The sequence below is a fragment of the Muscardinus avellanarius genome (genome assembly GCF_963383645.1).
Source record: "Muscardinus avellanarius genome assembly, chromosome: 8".
In the NCBI taxonomy this organism is placed as follows: Eukaryota; Metazoa; Chordata; class Mammalia; order Rodentia; family Gliridae; genus Muscardinus; species Muscardinus avellanarius.
The window spans coordinates 91,180,882-91,200,912 of record NC_137794.1 but is presented as its reverse complement, the minus strand read 5'-3'; the positions used below and the strand labels follow the sequence as shown (position 1 = coordinate 91,200,912).

General features: G+C 41.0%; 1 protein-coding gene across 1 annotated transcript in view; it reads right to left on the bottom strand.

Annotated features, from left to right (window-relative positions):
* The window catches only part of ARFGEF3 (ARFGEF family member 3), a gene marked incomplete at both ends in the record, with an annotated part of 159,796 nt that overhangs the window by 92,920 nt on the left and 46,845 nt on the right, over positions 1-20,031 (bottom strand). The window contains one exon of the mRNA XM_080700543.1: positions 6,102-6,170. Within this exon, the coding sequence (XP_080556669.1) occupies positions 6,102-6,170 (69 nt within the window). The remainder of the gene's footprint in view (positions 1-6,101; positions 6,171-20,031) is intronic.

Sequence of the window (20,031 nt, the reverse complement as noted above, 5' to 3'; positions counted from 1 at the left end):
CTTGCTGAGTGGACACAATGCCAGGTGTGGCCTCTTGGGGTCTTGTGAGTCTGAATGTCTAGGTGAACCTAAAAAGACTTTCTGGTGGCTAGTGAGGCAGAAATCTCAATTTTTAAAAAATACCTTATTTGAGCTGGGCATGGTAGCACATGCTTATAATTCCAGAACTTAGGAGACTTAAACAGGAGGATCACAAGTTTGTGGCCAGCCTCAGCTACTTAGTGAGGCCCTCTGCAACTTGGTGAGACCCTGTTTCAAAATGAAGAATAATAAATAGGGCTGGGGACGTAGCTTGGAGTTCAATCCCTAGTACCACAAAAACCCTTATTTAATAATTATAATGCTGTCATGATTTTCTAGGTTTTATTCCCTTTAATTCTTGAAGCTGCAAGGTATGACACTTGATGCACACTTTAAGTTTGCCTACTTTTTCTATTAAACATTTATCATTTAAATTCAACAAAAGTTAAAGTGATTTAATGTACCTAAATTATTTTTGTAGGAATAGGTCCAAGATTACCTATAATAAAAATAGAGGTTCTCACTTAAATGTAAATTTTAATTTAATGATTGATAACTGAGATGAAAGAGGAACCAACTGTTAATCTTGCTGCTGCTACTGTCCAGGTCATGGGAGTTTTCTGTCAAGTTCTCTATAGCAATCTTTTCTGTAAAATTAACTAGGTAAAAAGAAACATTTTTTCTTTTGGTGCCAGGGCCTTATGCATCTTAGGTAAGAGCTGTAACACTGGGCTACACTCTTAACCCCAAAGAGCAAATATATTTTTAAAGTTTAATTTATCACCTATAGAGTATGTTAATATTTCATAGGGACATCTGAAACAACACTTTATTTCAAAGTTGGTTGACTGGAAGATTATTTTATAGTTAAAATTATAAGTAAGCTACAAAATTTATTTTTCACAAATCCATTGAGGTCAATAAAATTTTAATTTTAGTTTCTCAAATGATTATGAATTACAATGAATTTGAAGGAACACTAGTTTATACAAACTTAGAAAAAAGTATTTTGATCTCAAAAGGCTTTTGCTTTGGCAGGTGATGAAATGATTTAAAAACCTGAAAAATGCTTCTTAATGAGTACACTTGGGCAAGACCGCATTCTCCACGACTAGGCACACTAGTACTATTTCTTCCTCATCAGTTGACAGTTTTCTTTATAGCTTAAGTTTTTTTTTTCTAGGAAACCTTAGTGACTGTGATCTTTAAGATCTTTAAGTACTGACATAAATTTAAGGGGGAATTTTTAGCCTTAAAAGCACCAAAGATGAAGTGCAGCTATTTTGAGAGCTCACCTACACACTTAATATGACTTTTCTTGAATACTGAGCCTTACTCACTAGGCAGTCTCCCTTCAAAAACAAAATCGGTCACTCTGGACCCATGAAAGAAAGCATTCACAGGAAATGGGATTTTATATCTAGTGTTATAAACTGACAAGAACTTTGCAAATACCAAACATATTCTTTTGACTTTTAATGTCACCACTGTTTTTAGATGCTAATACCATAGGAAGAAGATTGGATATGACTTTTTGCAGAAAATACTGTATTAAGAGACAGAGGGAACATGTTTAACAGCTTGAAGAAAAAATATTAACCTAATAAACTCATTCTGCCAAACCTGAGAATATGTATGCTGAATATGATAGGAGGGTGGTCTGTTAGATATAAAGGTTACCATGTATTTGATGCGAATACTGTCTCTGGGAACTCAGGGACAAATGCTTTATCAGTGATTCTTAACCTTCTAAAGAAAAAGTTTTAAAACTTGTAGTAGGGCTTCCATTTTACACCAAAGGCTGTATTCAAGATCAAAGATAGTATGATTGTGTGTGTGTGTGTGTGTGTGTGTGTGTGTGTGTGTGTGTGTGTGTTACTGGGGACTGAACCCAGAGGCATTCTACCTCTGAGCTACACCTCCAACACTTTTTTAATGTTTTGTTTTGAAACAGGGTCTTGCCAGGTCAATGAGTCTTGCTAAATTGCTGAGGCTGGTCTTAAACCTGCAATCTTCTCATTTCACTCTCTCAAGAACTGGGATTGCAGGCATGCACCACCATGGCTGGCCAAAACCAAAGTCTTTTTTTTTCCCCCCCAGGTACTGGGGATGGAACCCAGGGGGCTTTCTACCTTCGAGTGACACTCACAGACCAATTTTCTATTCTAAGAGGGTCTCACTGAGTTCAACCAAACATTTTTTTACTCCATGAACGTTTTCCTTCCTCTACTTCAGGGCAGTGCTGCGATGAGGACACTGGCTAAGAGAAGCTGAGAAAATGCCAAGTCCAAGGTCAGGCTGAGTTGCTGAAGAAGAGCTCCTGGTCTCTTCTTTTAGTCTCCCCAGCACTGTATCCTTCCCCCTGCCCTTTGCTTTCGCAATGCAGAATTAACAACTGAAAAATGCAGGCACCTCAGCCTAAGCAGGAAAAGCCAGGTGAAATACCTTCTGATGAGCCACAGGCTCCTGATTGCCAGGGAACGCGCGAAGACACAGGGCAGTGAGGAGGGTGATAATGGACATTTTGATCATTTTATGCATTTGTGGAGATCCAGCTTTATGACATGCTAAACACAACTGAGAGCAAAAACAAATGGTTAATGAAGCAAAACAAAGCAGAAGGAAAAAGAACAAATAAGCCACAAGTCTGCAGGCATCCACAGGCAATGAACGTTTTACATCATGGGTAAGTGAGCTGATAAATAACAGTACTAGGTTAACCCTGCGGTAGAATCACTGAATCATTGAACGTGAAATAGCATAGTGGAACACAGTTGATAGTCAATATATATTGGCCAAATTAAGCACAAATTTTAAAGAAGATGCCTCAAGAGAAATTTGACTAGCTTTGCAAAATACTTAGGACCTTCATTTGGTTCAACCAAATTTTCACCTTATTTTTTCTACCTAAATGGGGTTAGTGCCATTGTTGTACCAAAACAGTGCCTAATAATGAGTCATAAGTTCCATATAAAAAGAAGAGGTAGTATATTTCCAGATGGAAAAAAAAATGTATGGCGATGAAAAATAACTTATGGTGAGAAAACATGGGGGTTTTTTGACAGATTTTGCCTGAACCTAACAGCATGCTACAGAATCAAAGACTAGAAGTTTCCAGGAGTCAGTAAGATCAAGCCAGCAAGCACACTTTCACAGACTGGGCTTTCTGCCTTGAGGAATCCCAAAGAGGAGTCTCCAGCAGGCGTGAAGATATACCCCATGTTTTTTCCAATGACAATATCATTAACCATCTTCAAATTACCTTCAGAGAGCTTTGGGCTATGACTTGATCTTTTTCTTTATCCCCTGACTTTGGCAGTGCTATATCCACGACTTTTTCTCTATCAAGGTGATTCTTTCTGAAAAACTCAGTACATCTGCTAATCTGAGCATAATGCTAAGAGAATCTTTGACTCTTTTTCAATGAAGATAAGGACTATGTATCCATATGGAGTCTTAGTAAAGTTTCTTCATAGAAATGAACAGAAATACTTGCTGGATATTTTGTATTTGTCAAGTTAAACATTTGAGCCAGGTGTGGTGGCACATGCCTATAATTCTAGTACTTGGGAGACTGAGATCGCAGTTTCAAGGCCAGCCTCAGCAAATAGACTCTCATCAACCTAGTGAGACCCTGTTTCGAAATTAAAACAAAATAGGACTAGGAGTGTAGCTTGGAGGTAGAATGCCTCCCAGTACCACACACACAAAAAAATGTGACAATATTTTTTCATTCTTCCTATAATTTAGAAGGTGTGCTTCTGGAAAACTTTCATAAATGCAGATAATTAAGCAAGTTCAAGTTAGATATGCAAATGAAGGCTGCCTTCGTATTTACATTTTGAGAGCCTAATGATCCTTTTATAGTTCCAGCAGCACCTTGGGGAAATTGCCTCATTTTTCATACGTAAGTACACATTTCATTTCCTGATCAACAGGCTCCTGGTTAAACACTATCCTTGAGAAATCATCAACATATACCAGAATGAGAAAGAACAGTGACCATGTCTGGGGGAGTTAATGGTCTGTCTTAAGATTTAAAAAAAAAAATTGTTTTACTATTTCAAATAAGACAATTGCATACATTTAATATTTCTTGTGCAGCTGGATGAGCACTAATAGCTTTTTACATGGATTGTATTTTTTGTGTCTAGTTGGTACGCGCACACGGACGTGGGTGTACTGGTTGTTTTCTTCACAGACAGAGAACATGAGGTCCAGAGAGGTGGCCGGGGCAAAATGGGCAGAAAATTCACACTACACAGTGAGGCTCCAGGCCTGTTCTTTTTTTTTTTTTTTTTTTTTTAATCACCGTGCTTGAGTGCTTTCATCTTTCTGTTCGCCTCGGGCTAAGGTTTTGCCTTTTGTGTTGTGCTTTTTCCATTTCCAGTCTGGGTAGAGACCACTGTGTTTTGAGGATTCATCCTCTCTAGACAGGCTTGCTGATTCTTGGTCTGACTTCCAGGTACTCTCCGTGAACCCTCACTTGTGTTGACCAATGGCAGGGTGTGTCCGCCGTTCAGGAATAGGGTGTTTTAAATCACTCAGATGCTCTTTCATGAGCTGGTTTCTGGGAGGAAAACCAAGGGAACTTCCTCCTCCTCTCCAGGGGCAACATGGAGTTTCCTGGCAGCCCTCCTCTCTCAAGGTTCCCACACCGCTTGTTGTCTGCCTCCTGGGCTCCATCCCAGGCAGTGGCGGGGTAGTGACAGACAGCATCTCCCCTGACTTCCTTCCAATGGCAAAGGGCTAACAAGCCTCTGACTTGCTGCCCCTGCTTCTGGCTATATTCGGAAACTACATTGTTCTGTTACAAGCAAGCCTACAAACAGTAAGACCACTCCTTGTATCTTTCCAAGTTCATCTTGGTAAAGAGTTTGTATCATGGCTTAGATTAATCCATATAAATGTTCTGAAAAGAGTGCATGTTTATCTCTATAGCTACATATTTGGGAATTGATTTAACAGTGTAGTAAGAGGTCATCTGATCTGCTGTCTTTTTGATAGACGCATAAATTTTCTACATGCTTGAGAATTATTTCCTCTTAATTTAACTCTTTAATACCACACAATACCACAAAAAACCCACATGTTTTTGCTAATACAAATACTATCTCTGAGTGCTGGTCATTAGTCTTTCCTTTTCTCTCTGATTTCAGAATTTAGTAAACCATTGATCTTTGTGGTCTGAATATGTGTTTATGCCAGAATCTCTTGATAAGATATTCTTTTCAAGATATAGAAGGAATATTATTCTAAGCATAGTACGATTCTGCTTCGAAATGATGTTTCTAAACGTCAAATGCACGCCAAGTGTGGTGGCACATGCTTGTAATCCCAGCATTCGGGACGCTGAGACCAGAGAATGGTGGTTTGTGGACAGCCTCAGCTATGTAGCAAAGCCCTTCCCAATTCAGTGAGACCTTGTTTCAAAAATAAAAAGACTAAAAAATAGGGCTGGGGGGTGTAGCTCAGAGGTACAATGCCCCCGGGTTCCATTCCCAGTACCACAAAAAAACAAAAACAAAAAGTCAAAGGTATAGGCCAAACATTTGAGAAGCCAAAAAGCCAAGATTCCTGTTGGACACGTTCTTGGGTGTGCTGGAAGACACCTGTGACTTTTCTATAACACAGATGGAAAAGAAGCCTTTTCAATGACAGAGACAAAATGCAGGTGTCAGGGTTCAGGAGACGGCGATAGGACTGGATTAATAAACATCTCCCTAAATCTCCTACTCAGTTTTATAAAAACCAAATGTTTTGCAACGAATATTAGTGAAAAGAGACTGAGAAAGCACTAGGCCTAGGTGTAGCAGCACAGGTGGACCCAGTACTGTTATTTCCATGGCTGAAGCCTCAAGTTGTGCCAAGCCAAGGCTTGAGAACACTAAGACACATGGGCTCATGCGCAGTGACGGTGGGCCACGTGGCATGCTGCCGACAGAGCAATCACCACCAGAAATTCCCCACAGGGAGCAGAGAGGGGCTCAGCCCACTGCTGGGCTCAGCTCCACCCTGTTGTTCATCGGAGTGAGAGAGAAGCGGCTGAGAGCTGGGGCGAAAACACGAGCAGCGCTCACCTCTGCGATCTTGAGCACGGCGCTTCCGTTCAGGTCAAACGTCGGGGTGTAGGTGATGCAGAGTAAAACCTGGAGCACACAGGAGGGGAGGAAAGGAGGAGAGACAGCCGTTACACAGAGAGAAATGATGCTGGCTGCCGTGGCGCACACCTGGAATCCCAGTACTTGGGAGGCTGAAACAGGAGGATCATCACAGGTTCTCGGCCAGCCTCAGCAGCTTAGTGAGGTCCTGTTTCAAAATAAAATAAAATAGGGCTGGGGGCCTGCCACCGGGGGGGGGGAGGGAGGGAGAGAGAGAGAGAGAGAGAGAGAGAGAGAGAGAGAGAGAGAGAGAGAGAGAGAGAGAGAACGAGCGCTAGAAATGAACATTTGTTTCACAGGTCAAATGTTTGTGTAGTCCTGGCCTTAGGATTCCTTTGCTGTGTCTAAGGCTTCTTCCGGTCCCATCTACTGCTCTCCAACTGGTGCCCGTACATTGCTTAATAAAAGAGAGACTTGACATTAAACTTAAAAGCTGTAAACCCTCCCCATGAGAAGGACCATTTCAAGTCTGGCCAGAATGGCACTCTTCTGGGGGTAGGAATGCAGAGGGAAATACATCAAGTGATGTATGTATGTATGGCGGTACCGCTTTGAATCTCACTATGATGTATAAACACTCACCAAAAAAGTATATAAAAAAGATATAACACTCCTTAACAATTTCAGGAGGTCTGCCCAGTAACAATCAGAGTAAAAAAAAAAAAAATAATAGTAGCAGTAACTAAAAAAGTGATCAGGCCCAGTGTCACATGAATTATCTAGACTGAGATCTTAAATATGTATTATTATGATTGACCCTGTCTAACTGACAAAAAAAATGGAAACTCAGAATAACTAAATAGGTTGCCTAAAACCACACAGGTAACACGTTGTTGACCCAGATTTTAACCTGGGTAACCAGATTCCATGGGCTGAACAACTAGGCAAGACTGTTCCTAGACTCAAATGTCACTGTAATTTCCCACTCCGATCTCCTTCCCAAATCCACACAGGATCAGGAAATTCTTTATGCTGCTCTCTTTTCCTCTCCTATAATTTTCCCCTGGAACGCTGCATAGAATTTTCTTATTTTCTTGTTCAAATTTTCCTTCATTCCCCAAGATATATAGGTAATGGGTCAATGAAATTGGCAAGATCCTTAAGGACCATTAAAAATTTTGCTTTCTACTTGACAGAGCCATTAGAGAACAAATCAATAAAACCCATGACATTTAAGGATTGCTTCTAAGTTTGTAGGTAGGAGCTCAGACTCCCCCTCTCCATTCAGCTCCTGACTTCTCTTGCTGGAGAAGACAGACATTCAAGTGCTGGCCTCTGCTCCTTGATCCCAAGTCCAACAACCATCCCTGGCCTGCAGTGTTGACAGCCGGTGCCAGCCGTCCTAAGATTCTTCTCACCTGGCTCAATGCATGACCTCGTTGAAGATTAGCAAATTACCTAATACAGAATGTACACTGATCAGCACACTAGCAAGTGCAACTGTCTCATGCAGAATGAAACCTCCCAGGCCCCTCAGCCCTAGCTGCAAGCTAGGCAAGCCCCAGACACAGTGAAAATACATTTGCAAGTAAAGAAGTAAGAAAAGATATCTCTGCCAATTTGAGTCAGCAGGTTAGATAAGTTAATTACAGGTCCACTCTCAGTGGTCTTGATCTGTAAGGTGCCTTATATTCAAGAGTTGACACCAGATAAAAATCAACTCAGGGCCACAGTGGCCAAGAGAAACTCAATGGGAAAGCAACAGCTCTGTGGACTTACGGGAAATGGGCTTCTTTTGTTTAATGATGATCTTTAAGAGTTGGGGTTTGGTAGGCAAGGAAAGATGAAATCTGGGGAGAGTGGGTCACCAGGACCTAATCTGGACTTGGACAGAGGTTCCATCTTTGCCTGAAACCCCAGTCCTGGGCTTTCTCCTCTGTGGCTCATCTCATAGGTTTCTTTTCAGGCTTCAAATAAGAACACACCCCTTCAAAGAGGCCTCCCTGATCACCCTTCTAAAGCAGCCTGTTAAATCTTGTGTTTTGTGTGACTTCAAAGCATGCATTAGTCTCATAAATTGCATGTTGATTTGTTTACTCTCTACTTGTTAGATTTGGGCATTTTCTGCGCCTCTGGAAGACCCAGGGCACGCCATCTGATGCTTTCTTACTTTAAGGTTTTGCTACATCGCACAACTTCTCTTATTGTTATTTTTTTTAATGGCATGTTTCATGCCAGGCAGCAGAAAGCTATGAGGGAATGGCTGGTGGCGGTGGCAGTGGGTGATCTGCAGAGGCCACTTGGTCCATCTGGACTCCTGGTTTTTAAAGTACTGATGATAAAGGCTGGGAACTGGCAACACTTTACAATAAGATAACGACGGCAAATATTTGTGTGAGCTGGTTAATTATTAATGTTACAGGACTGCTGGTTGCTTCTACTTCCGCCTCTCCATGTTCATACGAGGTGCACAAAACGGATTTAGAAAGAAGATTTTAAAGTCTGACCCAGTTTGCTGTGAGTAAGAGGGGCATTTTTGCAGCGGTGGCTGGAGACGTAGGTGCGGTACCTATGGGGAAGTCTGGGTGAGGGCGTTAAGTTGGTAGCATTTGGTAATTAAGAGTCTCGGGGACGCAGGGTGCTCTTGGGGTGGTCTGGAAGCCCAGCCAATCAGAGGGACGCCTCCAGCCACAGCACACGGGATGCCAAGGACTCCTCACCACCCCCAGCCAATGCTGACCAGGTACAAAAGAGCTTTGAAGGAAGGCATTCTTCCTAATGTCTGGCTACCAATACTCAAAGGACTCACTGAGCTATCTGAAAAAACCAAAATCAACAAATAGCAAAATGCAGCGAAGCACAGTAAGGAAGCCAGCCCCTTAAGCTTGCACGGTTTGTTGTGTGGAAAGCACAGCAGGTTTTAATTACAGGGCGGATGGTGTCCATGCCCCCTGCCCGTGCCTCACAAGGCACATACTGGGCAGAGTGTCTAGCCAGGAGGATGCAGCAGACGGCAAGGACGGATCAAAAATGATAAATGGAGAGACAATGAATGCTCCCAATGCCTAGCAAGCGTTAACCCGCTGGATTAAAACACAGAGTGTAGGACAGTAGAAAACTAAAGTGTCTGCCTTCCGTTGTATAATGAGCAAGCCCAGATGCTGGATTAATATTCTGAGCATGGTGGCTCCGAGGAAAATAGGAGCACATAAATATTGAGGGCAAGTCCCTTAAAAATATAGCTTTCCCAGGGTCATTAAAACATATTGACTAAACTACCCCGAACAGCAGGAATTTGAGTGACAAATAGCATTTTGTGATCTAGCTGGTGGGTACTGCCGCCAGAGAGGAGCGAGGAGGAGACAGGGAGAAGTCTTCTATAGAAAGGGGAAGAGCATTGTAACGGCTATGAAAAGTCTCAAGGGGTGTGTGTGTGTGTGTGTGTGTGTGTGTGTGTGTGCTGCTGGAGATCGAACTCAAGGACTCGTGCATGCTAAGCAGGTGTTCTACCACTGAGCCACATCCCCAGCACACAAGTCATTTTTTTTAATCCAAGAATTGAATAGTAAGTTATTATGTCCAAGAAGCAACCCCCGGTTGAAAATGTATCTATAAACCCTAGGCTTGATGGGGGGGGGCGGAGGAGGAGGAGGAGGAGGAGGAGAGGAGATGCATTAAATCAGAAAAGAGAGAGTGAAACTGATTTCTTCCAAAAATTGGGCACAAGTGATAAAGTTCTGCCTACCTTTCTAGAATCTTCTGTGGCCTCTACTTTTCTACTTTCTCCCCTCTGCTTATGACATGTCCTTTGCCTCAAACCTGTGGTCCTCCTGTCTTAGTCTCCCAAGTACCACCATGACTGGCTCACTTTATTTCTTTTCTTTTCTTTTCCTTCCTTCCTTCCTTTTTTTTTTTTTTTTTTTTTTTTTTGTTTTTGTTTTTTCAGTACTGGAGAAGGAATCCAGGGGCATTCTAACTCTGACCTACACGCCTAGCTCTATTTTTCATTCTTTATTTTGCAACAGGGTCTTACTGAGTTGCAAAGGGCCTAAGTAGCTGAGGCTGCCTATGAATCATGATCCTCCAGTCTCAGCTTTCCAAATGCCGGGATTACAAGTATGTACCACCACACTCAGCTCATTTTCCCTTTCTTGATACTGGATTTTTCTGTGCTTTTATTTGATATTGTTACCACTACCTCGGGTGCAGAGAATTATTTCCTCGAGATGTCTTTGATATTACTGATTTCACACAGTAAAGTGGGATTTTCTTGTGTCTTGATTATTTTCTCATAGTAAATTGTCTTGTGCTTTTAAATGTCTGAGAGTGGCTACATTTTGCCCATGGATCAGAACCCATTTGGCAGGAGAGAGGGCTCTAATCGCATTGATGGATTATTTTATTGATGGAGTCATAATTTGATGGCATTATTGGAGGTGATGGGGGGACTAGGTAAAGAAAGTAGGTCACTGGGGGCTGGGGTGTGGCCTTGGGAACTAGATATGTCCCTGACCCTTCTTCTCTTCCCCCTCCCTCCTTCTCTCTCAGTCTGCTCCCTGTCTACCATGAGGTGAGCAGCCTTCCTTTGCTTCTCCCTTGTACCACAATGTCTCATCCCCAAAGCAGATAATGCCCACCAACTTCAGAGAAAAGTCTCCAAACCTATGAGCCAAAATAAATCTTTCCTCCTTTAAGTAGTTTTGCTCCATTATTTTTTCAGATAATGGTTAAAAATTAACACAAGCATACAGTCTTGAGCCAAACAACACAATCCCTGAGCTTGCAGTTAACACCTGATGTAAAGACAGTCATAAAAAAAAGTGATTTCAGTCAGTTACAATGAACTGGGGAGTGCCTGGGGAAATGCTCTATACCCTGAAAAGGTGTGTCAGTCCCTAACTCATAATGCGTGAGTTGTAGCACTGTACTCATCCTTCCACAGGCCTTTATATTTAACATGCTGTGACACATGTAATTAATAAAGTAAACCCAGGGAAGAAGGTAAGAGTCCCATCAAAAAGCGAGCTGATCCGGGGAGGCAGTCTACCTGTGAGGCACTGAAGAGACCTGGGGGCACATCGAATGCATAAGAAATTATTCTTCTTTTAAATTCTTAAAATTATCTTAGTTAATGCACAAGTGCTTCTTGGAGTGATAGTGGTTTCATTTTCCAAAATACCAGATGTTATTTAGAAAATAAACCAAACAAAATAAACTAGAGCTCAAGAAAGTAACAAGGGGAAGCAGAACACGACAGAACGTGAACTGGTCCACAGCCGTGCACCAGGAGCTCCTCCGGGTGCACTGCTCATCCCAGCACCGGCCCTGGCCGAGAATGTAGCTTTGTCACTTAACTCACGTTTCCTTTGGGCTTCTCATGTACACTGGCTTGAGACCTCATAAAACTAAAAAAATCACTGCATAACTCCTTCTCTTTAGAAACACTCCAGTTATTATTTTACTCTAAGTTGGCAAGGACAAGGGCAGAAAATTCAGTGACGAGCACAGGATTATCAGAGCACCACATGGCTTTCTATTGGATGTAGGAAGCACCCAACTTCCACACTTGCGGCCTTCTGGAGTCTAAATGACTAAAAGCGCATCTCACCCATCAGAGAGATTCTTTCCCTCCTGGTCCATGCACAAAATACAAAGCAACCTCTGTCCTCAGAAGACAGCACAATGGCAGAACATCTATCTTTAGAGTGAAAGAGGCAAGAAAGTTGCAAAGAAAATACACAATTTCTTGAGGACATTTCCTTATTTTAAACTGAAAAGGTAGGTGCCAAAAATAATTACATTTCTTATTTTTATTTGCAGTACTGGGGGGCATTCTACCTCTGAGCTACACCCCCAGCCCTATTTTTTATTCTTTATTTTGAAACAGGATCTCACTGAGCTACAAACGGCTTCACTAAGTAGCTGAGGCTGTCCATGAACCATGATCCTCCTGTCTCAGCCTCCCAAATGCTGGGATTACAAGTGTGTGCCACAATGACCAGCTATTTTTATTATTTATGTCAAGATTTCTCTATCTCTGAGCTACAACTCCAGCCCTATTTAATTTTTACTTGGAAACAGGAGCTTGCCCAGTTGCTGAGAGCTTCATCAAATTGCTGAGACTGGCTTTGAACTTGTAATCCTCCTGTTTCAGCCTCCCAAGTACTGGGATTACAGGTGTGCGTACCACGCCTGAATCAACCTTAGCACCGTTGGCATTCTGTGTCGAGTAATTCTTTTTGTGTGTTGGAAGGGGCAGAGGGTGCTTGTGGACTTGTGCATTTTAGGGTACTTAGCAGCATCTGTCCTTATCCCACATAGATGCAGTGCTATCCCCTCTGCCCACCACTTGTGAAAACCAAAATATCTCCAGACATTGATATTGTCCTCTGCAGGACACACTGGCTCCCAGTAGAGAACCGCTGTTTAAGGCCATGTGCCCGTGTTAGTAGAGCTGAGAGCCTCTGCAACGTGACCCTGCAGAACGAGAATCCAGAACTTCTGGAGGGTAGTGGGGGAGCCATGAATCTCCACTGCTCCAGAGATCTCAAATGGGAGTGAGCGGCAGGTGGCTGAGTTCCATCCCCGTTCTTCATTCTGATGGAAGAAAATGGACCATTGTTTCACCTCATGAAACTTCTACCACTGATGACTTAACCTGACTTAGGCTGAGGTGGCAGGTCCTTACACAAGTCACTTTTAGGCTCAGCTTGCTCACATTCTGGAAAATGGCTTAACTAAGAGATTTTTTTCCCAGTCAATAGCAGATTTTGCTAAGACTTCAGAACACCCAATCTGGAAAACAGTTCAAATTACTTACTGGGTTATGGTCCTGTCTCAGGTTCATTTTTGGCTTTGCCTGTTGCCCCTAGTAATAAATTACTGATAGCCAGGTGTGGTGGTTCATGCCTATAATTCCAAAAATGGGAGGCTGAAACAGTAGGATCGCAGGTTCCATACCAGATTCATCAATTTAGCAAGACCCTATTTCAAAATAAAAAGGTCTGGGAATGTAGCTCAGAGGTAGAAAGTCTCTGGGGTTTAATTCCCGGAATGAAAAATAAAAGTTATTGATATTCATCATATAGGCCCTTAGCATCTAATTCTAGGAAATTCTGTACAAGTAATATTTGTGGGAAAATATTCAAATACTAATTATAATAAACTTAGCTGATTCACTTGAGCAGATAAAAAGTTTCTATTTCTATTTTCTTTTTCTTCTGAATGTCTCTCTCAACAAACCCTTACAAATATTACCTCTAGCTAGAATCCTCACAAATTAATTTTTTTAGAACCAACATTTCCCCCAAGCTTCAATCCTTAATTTTATTTTCTAAACATCACAAATACATATAGTTGTGCTTCAGTATCCAAAGGGAATCAGTTCCAGGACCTCAGGCAGATATCATAACCTTTGCTTAAGTTCTTTATATAAAATAGTATAGTATTTGCATATGACCTACCCACAGATTCTCAGATACTTTAAATCATCTCTAGATTACTTATAATATCTAATAAATATGAATGCTATGTAAATAGTTGGTATACTATATTGCTTATGGAATGAGAAAATGTCTGTATGTTCTGCATAGATGCAATATTTTTTCCTAAACATTTTCAATTCATGATTGATTGCATCTACAGATACGAAGGTTGAAGTACTATAACTATGTCCTTCATCCTCTTATCTCTCTCCTACTAGATTATAAACACTTGTTTTTCAGTGTTTTATTTATAATCCCATGTAGTTAATATTCTAAGGTAATAAAAACATATCACTAAATGTTATAGTTTGGATTTTATATGTCCCCTAAAGGCTCATTTGAAACCTTAGTCACCAGTCTGTGGTGCTGTTGGGAAATGGCAGAAACTTTAGGAGGCGGGGCCTAGTTACAAGAAATCACATTCACCTGGCTGTGGCCTTGAAGAGCATATTGGGAACCTGGCCCCCTTCTCTATTTCTCAGCTGCAATGAGGTAAGCAGCGTTGGTTCCCGGCCATGATGTTTTGCATCATCATAGACCCCAAAGTGACAGAGCCTGTCAACTATAGATAGAAACCATGGACTCAAATATATGTTTCTTCCTTATTAGTCGGTTTTCTCAGTTATTTTGTCACAGTGACAGAAAATTGACCAACACTGAGCAAACCAACAGAAATAACAACTAAAAAAAATTTAGAAGTTCAGTAAGTCAGGTTTTTCCCTAGTTCAATCTGTAACAAGCTTCTTTTTATTTAATCTCTCAGCTGCATTTTAAGAATTCAAATTGTATTGATGGCTTTCTCTCACCCACCCCCCGACTCCCCAGAATGGGAGTGTCATTTCAAATTGTCTCTGCTCACACAAACATGGGGCTCTTGGTGATACTTTTAGATTTGATACTTATGCACACAACCAGTGAAGCCCCTTTACAGTTTTTAAAGGGCCAGAGCCAACCTCATTCTTCACACGCGAAATGTTTAATGATTACAAAGCTCTTTTAAGATATCCAAATCATAGAAACTTTATCTAATAGGACAGAAGAGAAACTTATCAGGTCAGCTAAATAGTGAGGTATTTTCGGTAGAATATGGAATCAGAGCTAATCGTTAGGATCATATATATACATAAGTGGATAACTGATACATAATAATTTTAAATTTTCTTTTAAGCTTGAGGGCTATAATTCATTAGTAAGTAATAAACATTAGGTCCTTCTTTAGGAATCAGAAGTATATATTGAGACATATATATAAATACATATTTATGTTTTATAAAGGGGGCTATAGATGAAAAAAGAGATTTAGAAGAACCTCATTAAACAATATTTCTATTGCTCTAATTCTGAATCTAAGTGAGTTCAAAGGTGCTCTTTCTCTCATTATGCCACATATATTCTTCTCTAATTAGTAGAACAAAAATGGAAGCTAATAATGACCTCGTGCCATGCACTGTTCTAAGTACTTCTTTGATTTTTTAGCTCATTTAAGACTCATGGCAACCCTAAAAGATATGGATCAATACTATCCACATTTTGCAGATCAGAAAAATGACAACACAGACAACTAAAGTAACTTTCCAATATCAGCGATATTTTAACCCCCAGAAGCTATGTTCCTAACGCTCTGCTACCAAATATTTCAAAAATAGGAAAAAGTACCAAGAAGTCTAAAAGACAACATAGTCCAGTGGTTTCTTCGTAGGACAGTGACCCTGTGGCATTGTCCACTCTGGAGACACACCTGGCCACTTAGAGTTCCTCAATGAACACTGACCTGCAGGAGAGGTGTCAGCTGTCTCATTATGCTTCACCATTTTCCAGAAGTCATATCGTTCACACTGGTGGTACAGTTAGCTCAGTTAGGTCTGGAACATTATCTTATCATCTATCTAAAACTATACAGATCAACTCCTATGCCCATTACAAAACTTTTCTAGAAAAAATCTAAATTGTCAAAAAAAAAGCAAATCTAACCTGGGTATAGTGGCACACGCTTGTAATCCCAGCATTCAGGAGGCTGAGACCGGAGGATCATGGTTCGCAGCCAGCCCCAGTTACTTAGTGAGACCCTCAGCAACTTAGTGAGACTGTGTTTCAAAATAAAGAATAATTAAAAAAATAGGGCAGAGGGTATAGCTCAGAGGTCGAATGCCCCTGGGTTCCATCCCCAGACCCCCCCCCCACACACACACAAAAAAAAGCCAATCTGTTCCAATGACATTAAGCCAACCCCCAAACAAAACCAGCTTTAATAGACTCATAAAAAGGATTCGATGATATAGGAGGTTACTTCCATTCTTGAATACAAACCCATGTTGATCTTTCTCATTTTTGAACTCACAAATCATTATCTCTAATCACGATCTATTTTCTTTGGCTTGTTGTTTATCCTGATGGGTCACTGAAAACTACCAGGGTGTCCTGCTATTCTCCATTAGTCAGTAACTAAATTAGTGAGCAGTTGGTAAGCCACGTGCCAGCTGCTCCACTGGGCACCGAAGGGAGACAAACAATATTAACAGTATATCACTATTCACTTACTAACTAGTGACATTTTCTAGTCAAGCCTGAATCAAAGTTTTGAAGTAACCAGCTGGAGAGATCACAATGCGTCATTTCCCCAAATGGGCCACCGCAGGGAGTCCACCAGCCTTCACTAACCTCATAACCATCAGAACACATCATCCTTTCCCCCTGAGAAAAGTGCAATAAAAAAAAAAGAGCAGAGGTGGCAAAGGGGACAGTATGCCAGCTGCCTCTGGCTGGGGGAAAACAAACCAAACTAAAATTCTCATGTGATAAGTGCCATGGCCAACTGCCAGCTATCTCTCAGCATTGCTGCCTTCTTTCACAAGAACAGAACTCTGAGTGCCTGGCTGCCTGAGCTAAAAACTACACTTCCCAGCCTTCCCTACAACTAAGGGTCAACATATGACTGAGCTCTGGCCAACTGGATAGGAGCAGAAAGTGTTCTCCTTTCCCTTCCTCCTCGTGATTGGCTGAAATGCAGATGCCTTGGCTGTGGATGGGGAGCACTGTAGACTATCAGCTAGAGAAACACTACCCGAGAAATGAAGGTTTCTAATAACATGGCTCGGCCAGTACTGATCTAGATTTATGTGAAAGTGAAATAAAAATCTGCCTTGCTGCTGGGCGTGGCGGTGCACGCTTGTAATCCCCGCGCTTGGGAGGCAGAGACAGGAGGATCACGCGGGTTCGAAGCCAGGCTTGCTGGCTTAAGAGACTCTGTTTCCAAATAAAATATTAAAAAAAAAATAGGTCTGGGAGTGTAGCCTGGAGGTAGAAGTGTTCCATCCCCAGTACCAAAAAAAATAAATAAATAAATAAAAAAAATCTGCCTTGTTTTCACTGAAAGGCATCCTAATACTGCAATCCTTTCTTCTCTCTCTCCACTGTAGCGCTCCTTGCCTGTCTGGCTATGACTTAGCTTTACATCTTTTTCACCTTAAAGATCATGTTTTGCTGGGCGTGGTGGCCCACACCTGTAATCCCAGTATTTGGGAGGCTGTAACAGGAGGATTGCAGGTTCCAAGCCAGCCTCAGTAACTCAGGGAGCCTCTGGGCCAGCTAGCGAGACCTTGTTTCCAAATCAAAATAAAATTGGGATAGGGGTAGAATGTCTCAGTACCAAATAAATAAATAAATAAATAAATAAATAAATAAATATCACATCTTCAGAAGAGCCTCTAGGTTTCCTTGTTATCTGCCCTCTGGCAGGCCCTGTTAAAAATGCTCTTCTAGTCCCTAGATTATTTTGACATCGCACTTATCAGTTTATGCACATTGACACGTTTCATTGATTTCGGTCTCCATCACTACTTCCAAAGAAAGATCACGTTTTTGTTTGGTTTTGGTTTTCATTTTCCTTACTGCAGGATCATCTGTGTCCAGTACAGAGCCTGGAACACAAGAAGCAATCAAGTGTTGATGCATAAATGGTTAAAAAAAAACAAAACACAGAAGGAGCTCTCCACTCTAGAAAACCTAAAATATCCACAGTAAGAACTCAGGGCCTCTGTGTTTACACTCGCTTAGCTCAAGATCTTATTTTTTGGAAGAAGTCTTAAAACAGATGGTCTAGCGATTTTAAAATGTGTTCAAATGGCACAGTACCTACATATGGTTGCACTTAAAAAATTAATGGCCAATATAAAATCTTATCTCAAAAATAATACATAAACTATTTAAAGGAAAATAGCTCTAAATTTTCAATGTTTTCCTCTTCTTTTCACATATTTTTATCACCTGCCTAAGGCAGTCATTCTCATGGCGGGGGCAACTTAGAATATATCCATGTGTGTAAAGTAGAAAAAGATGATCTCACTCAACCCAAACAACAAGAAGGAGGGCTGTCTAAAATTACTTCATAGAATCACATATTTTAGACACGTCTCTGTATTTTTTGCACAAACACATGCTTGCAAGCTTGTTAGATCAACCTCCAACAATAGTACATTAAGGAGTTATATATTTTTCATCAAACTTTGGATTTTCCCTTAATGCTAGAGACTGCTGCAAATCTTCTAAAGGGTCTCAATGGCTTTAGGCTAATGAGGAATTTCATTTCTCTGTCATATGAGAAAGCAAAACAAACTAGTTATTTTACTCTCAAAGCTAACTAATGATCACTCTTTACATAAAGCCAGAGTTTAGAATATCAAAATTAACCATTTGAATAAATCCCCCAATGTAAGATTGTTATTAAAACATTACTGAAAAGAGACTTAAAAATGGTCCTTCAGGGATGGGAGTATAGCTCAGTGGCAGAGTGCTTGCCTAGCCTTGTTTACACAAGGCCTTGGGTTCTATCCCAGCAATGCAAATACGAAATTAAAATAGAAAATGAAAATGGTCCATCTAGCCAGGCATGGTGGCACATGCTTGTAATCCCAATACTTGGGAGACTGAGACAGGAGGATCGCGTGTTCGTGGCCAGTCTCAGCTACTTACTGAGGCCCTCCACAACTTAGTGAGACCCTGTTTCAAAATAAAAAATAAAAAATAAATTAGGCCGGGGGTGTAGCTCGGAGGTAGAATGCCCCTGGCTTCCATCCTCAGTACTACACACACACACACACACACACACACACACACACACACACACGTCCATTCATGTGACCTGTTTTTTAACCTCCAACCAAGGTGTAACTATAGTGCTGGTGGACATGCTGGGCTTAGGGCTGCCAGCCACTCAGATAGTAAACTTGCCCATGATTCCTTGCCTTTGGGTTTCTATAGACATTTGCTAGGTTTGTGTCATATAAAAATCCCTCAACAGTAGATGACATTCTCTCTCCCTGTTTGCAACTCGGTTACACAAACCAATAGCAACTGACTAGTTTTATGGAAAAGAGACTTTGATTCTTTCTTCATATTTAAATCTAGCTCATAGAATTAGTGAGGGAATATTATTATCCTGTGAGGACACATAAAATACACAGGACTCTGAGATGCTGCTAGTTTTGCCCTTCATTGGCCTGTGACTTCAATTTTCTATGTGATCATCTATACAGTGGGAGTAGTAATTATCACCTACAGGTCTTTCAGGATAGTCTTATCAGGTGAGGAACCCCACTGTTTTAGAGCACAGATTTCCCTTTAGGCTGAAATATGGTTCAAATACTGGGCCCGTCATTTCCCACTTCTGTGACCTTGGTATGAATGTAAAGTGCTTGTGTGATGCGCAATAAATGTTAAATAATCAGCCCCTGTTATTTCTCCTTTGAAAATTGTAAAGCACTCCACCAATATTCACTTCTGTTATCTACAGATGTGCATAAAATAAGACAGCCAATAAGAGAACACTCATCAAATGCTTTCTCAGGTCTGGTATCATATCCTTCCTTATCACCAAAGCCAGCCTGCCCTCCCGAGATAGGATGTTCATCTCTTGCTTGCAGAGACAGAAGGCCAGCCATAATTTCTTACAGCCTTTGAAAGCTCAGCTAGCTGTATCAGTTAATAACCTCACTAAAGGTTATCCATTAGAAAGAAGGAAAGAAAGTCCTAATTGCTACAGTCAGGGATGTCAATAAGTCCATGGCGCCTATAAAGTCTACACGGCATTTCTGGAAATGGCACATACCAGGGGAAAATGTTACCAAAGCAGACAAGTATTTAACCTAAACCTTAAATAGCCCCCTACTGTCTATGAATCCATTTTGTAGGTAATTTAACTTCCGTCAAACCTTCTTTCTGATTCTCTACCGTTCTGACAGTTTATTTGCTCGAGCTATAAAATTTTTATTTGGATACCAGGACCATTTTAATAAATCAAAGTTCCCTTTCTCCCCTTCCTGTTTAATAGTAAAAACATGTCGAATAGTTCCTACTTAAGTGATTTAACCTCATTCCTATTTAATTTGTCAGAAGTGAAGATCGTTGACTCTTTCTTTCTTTCTTTCTTT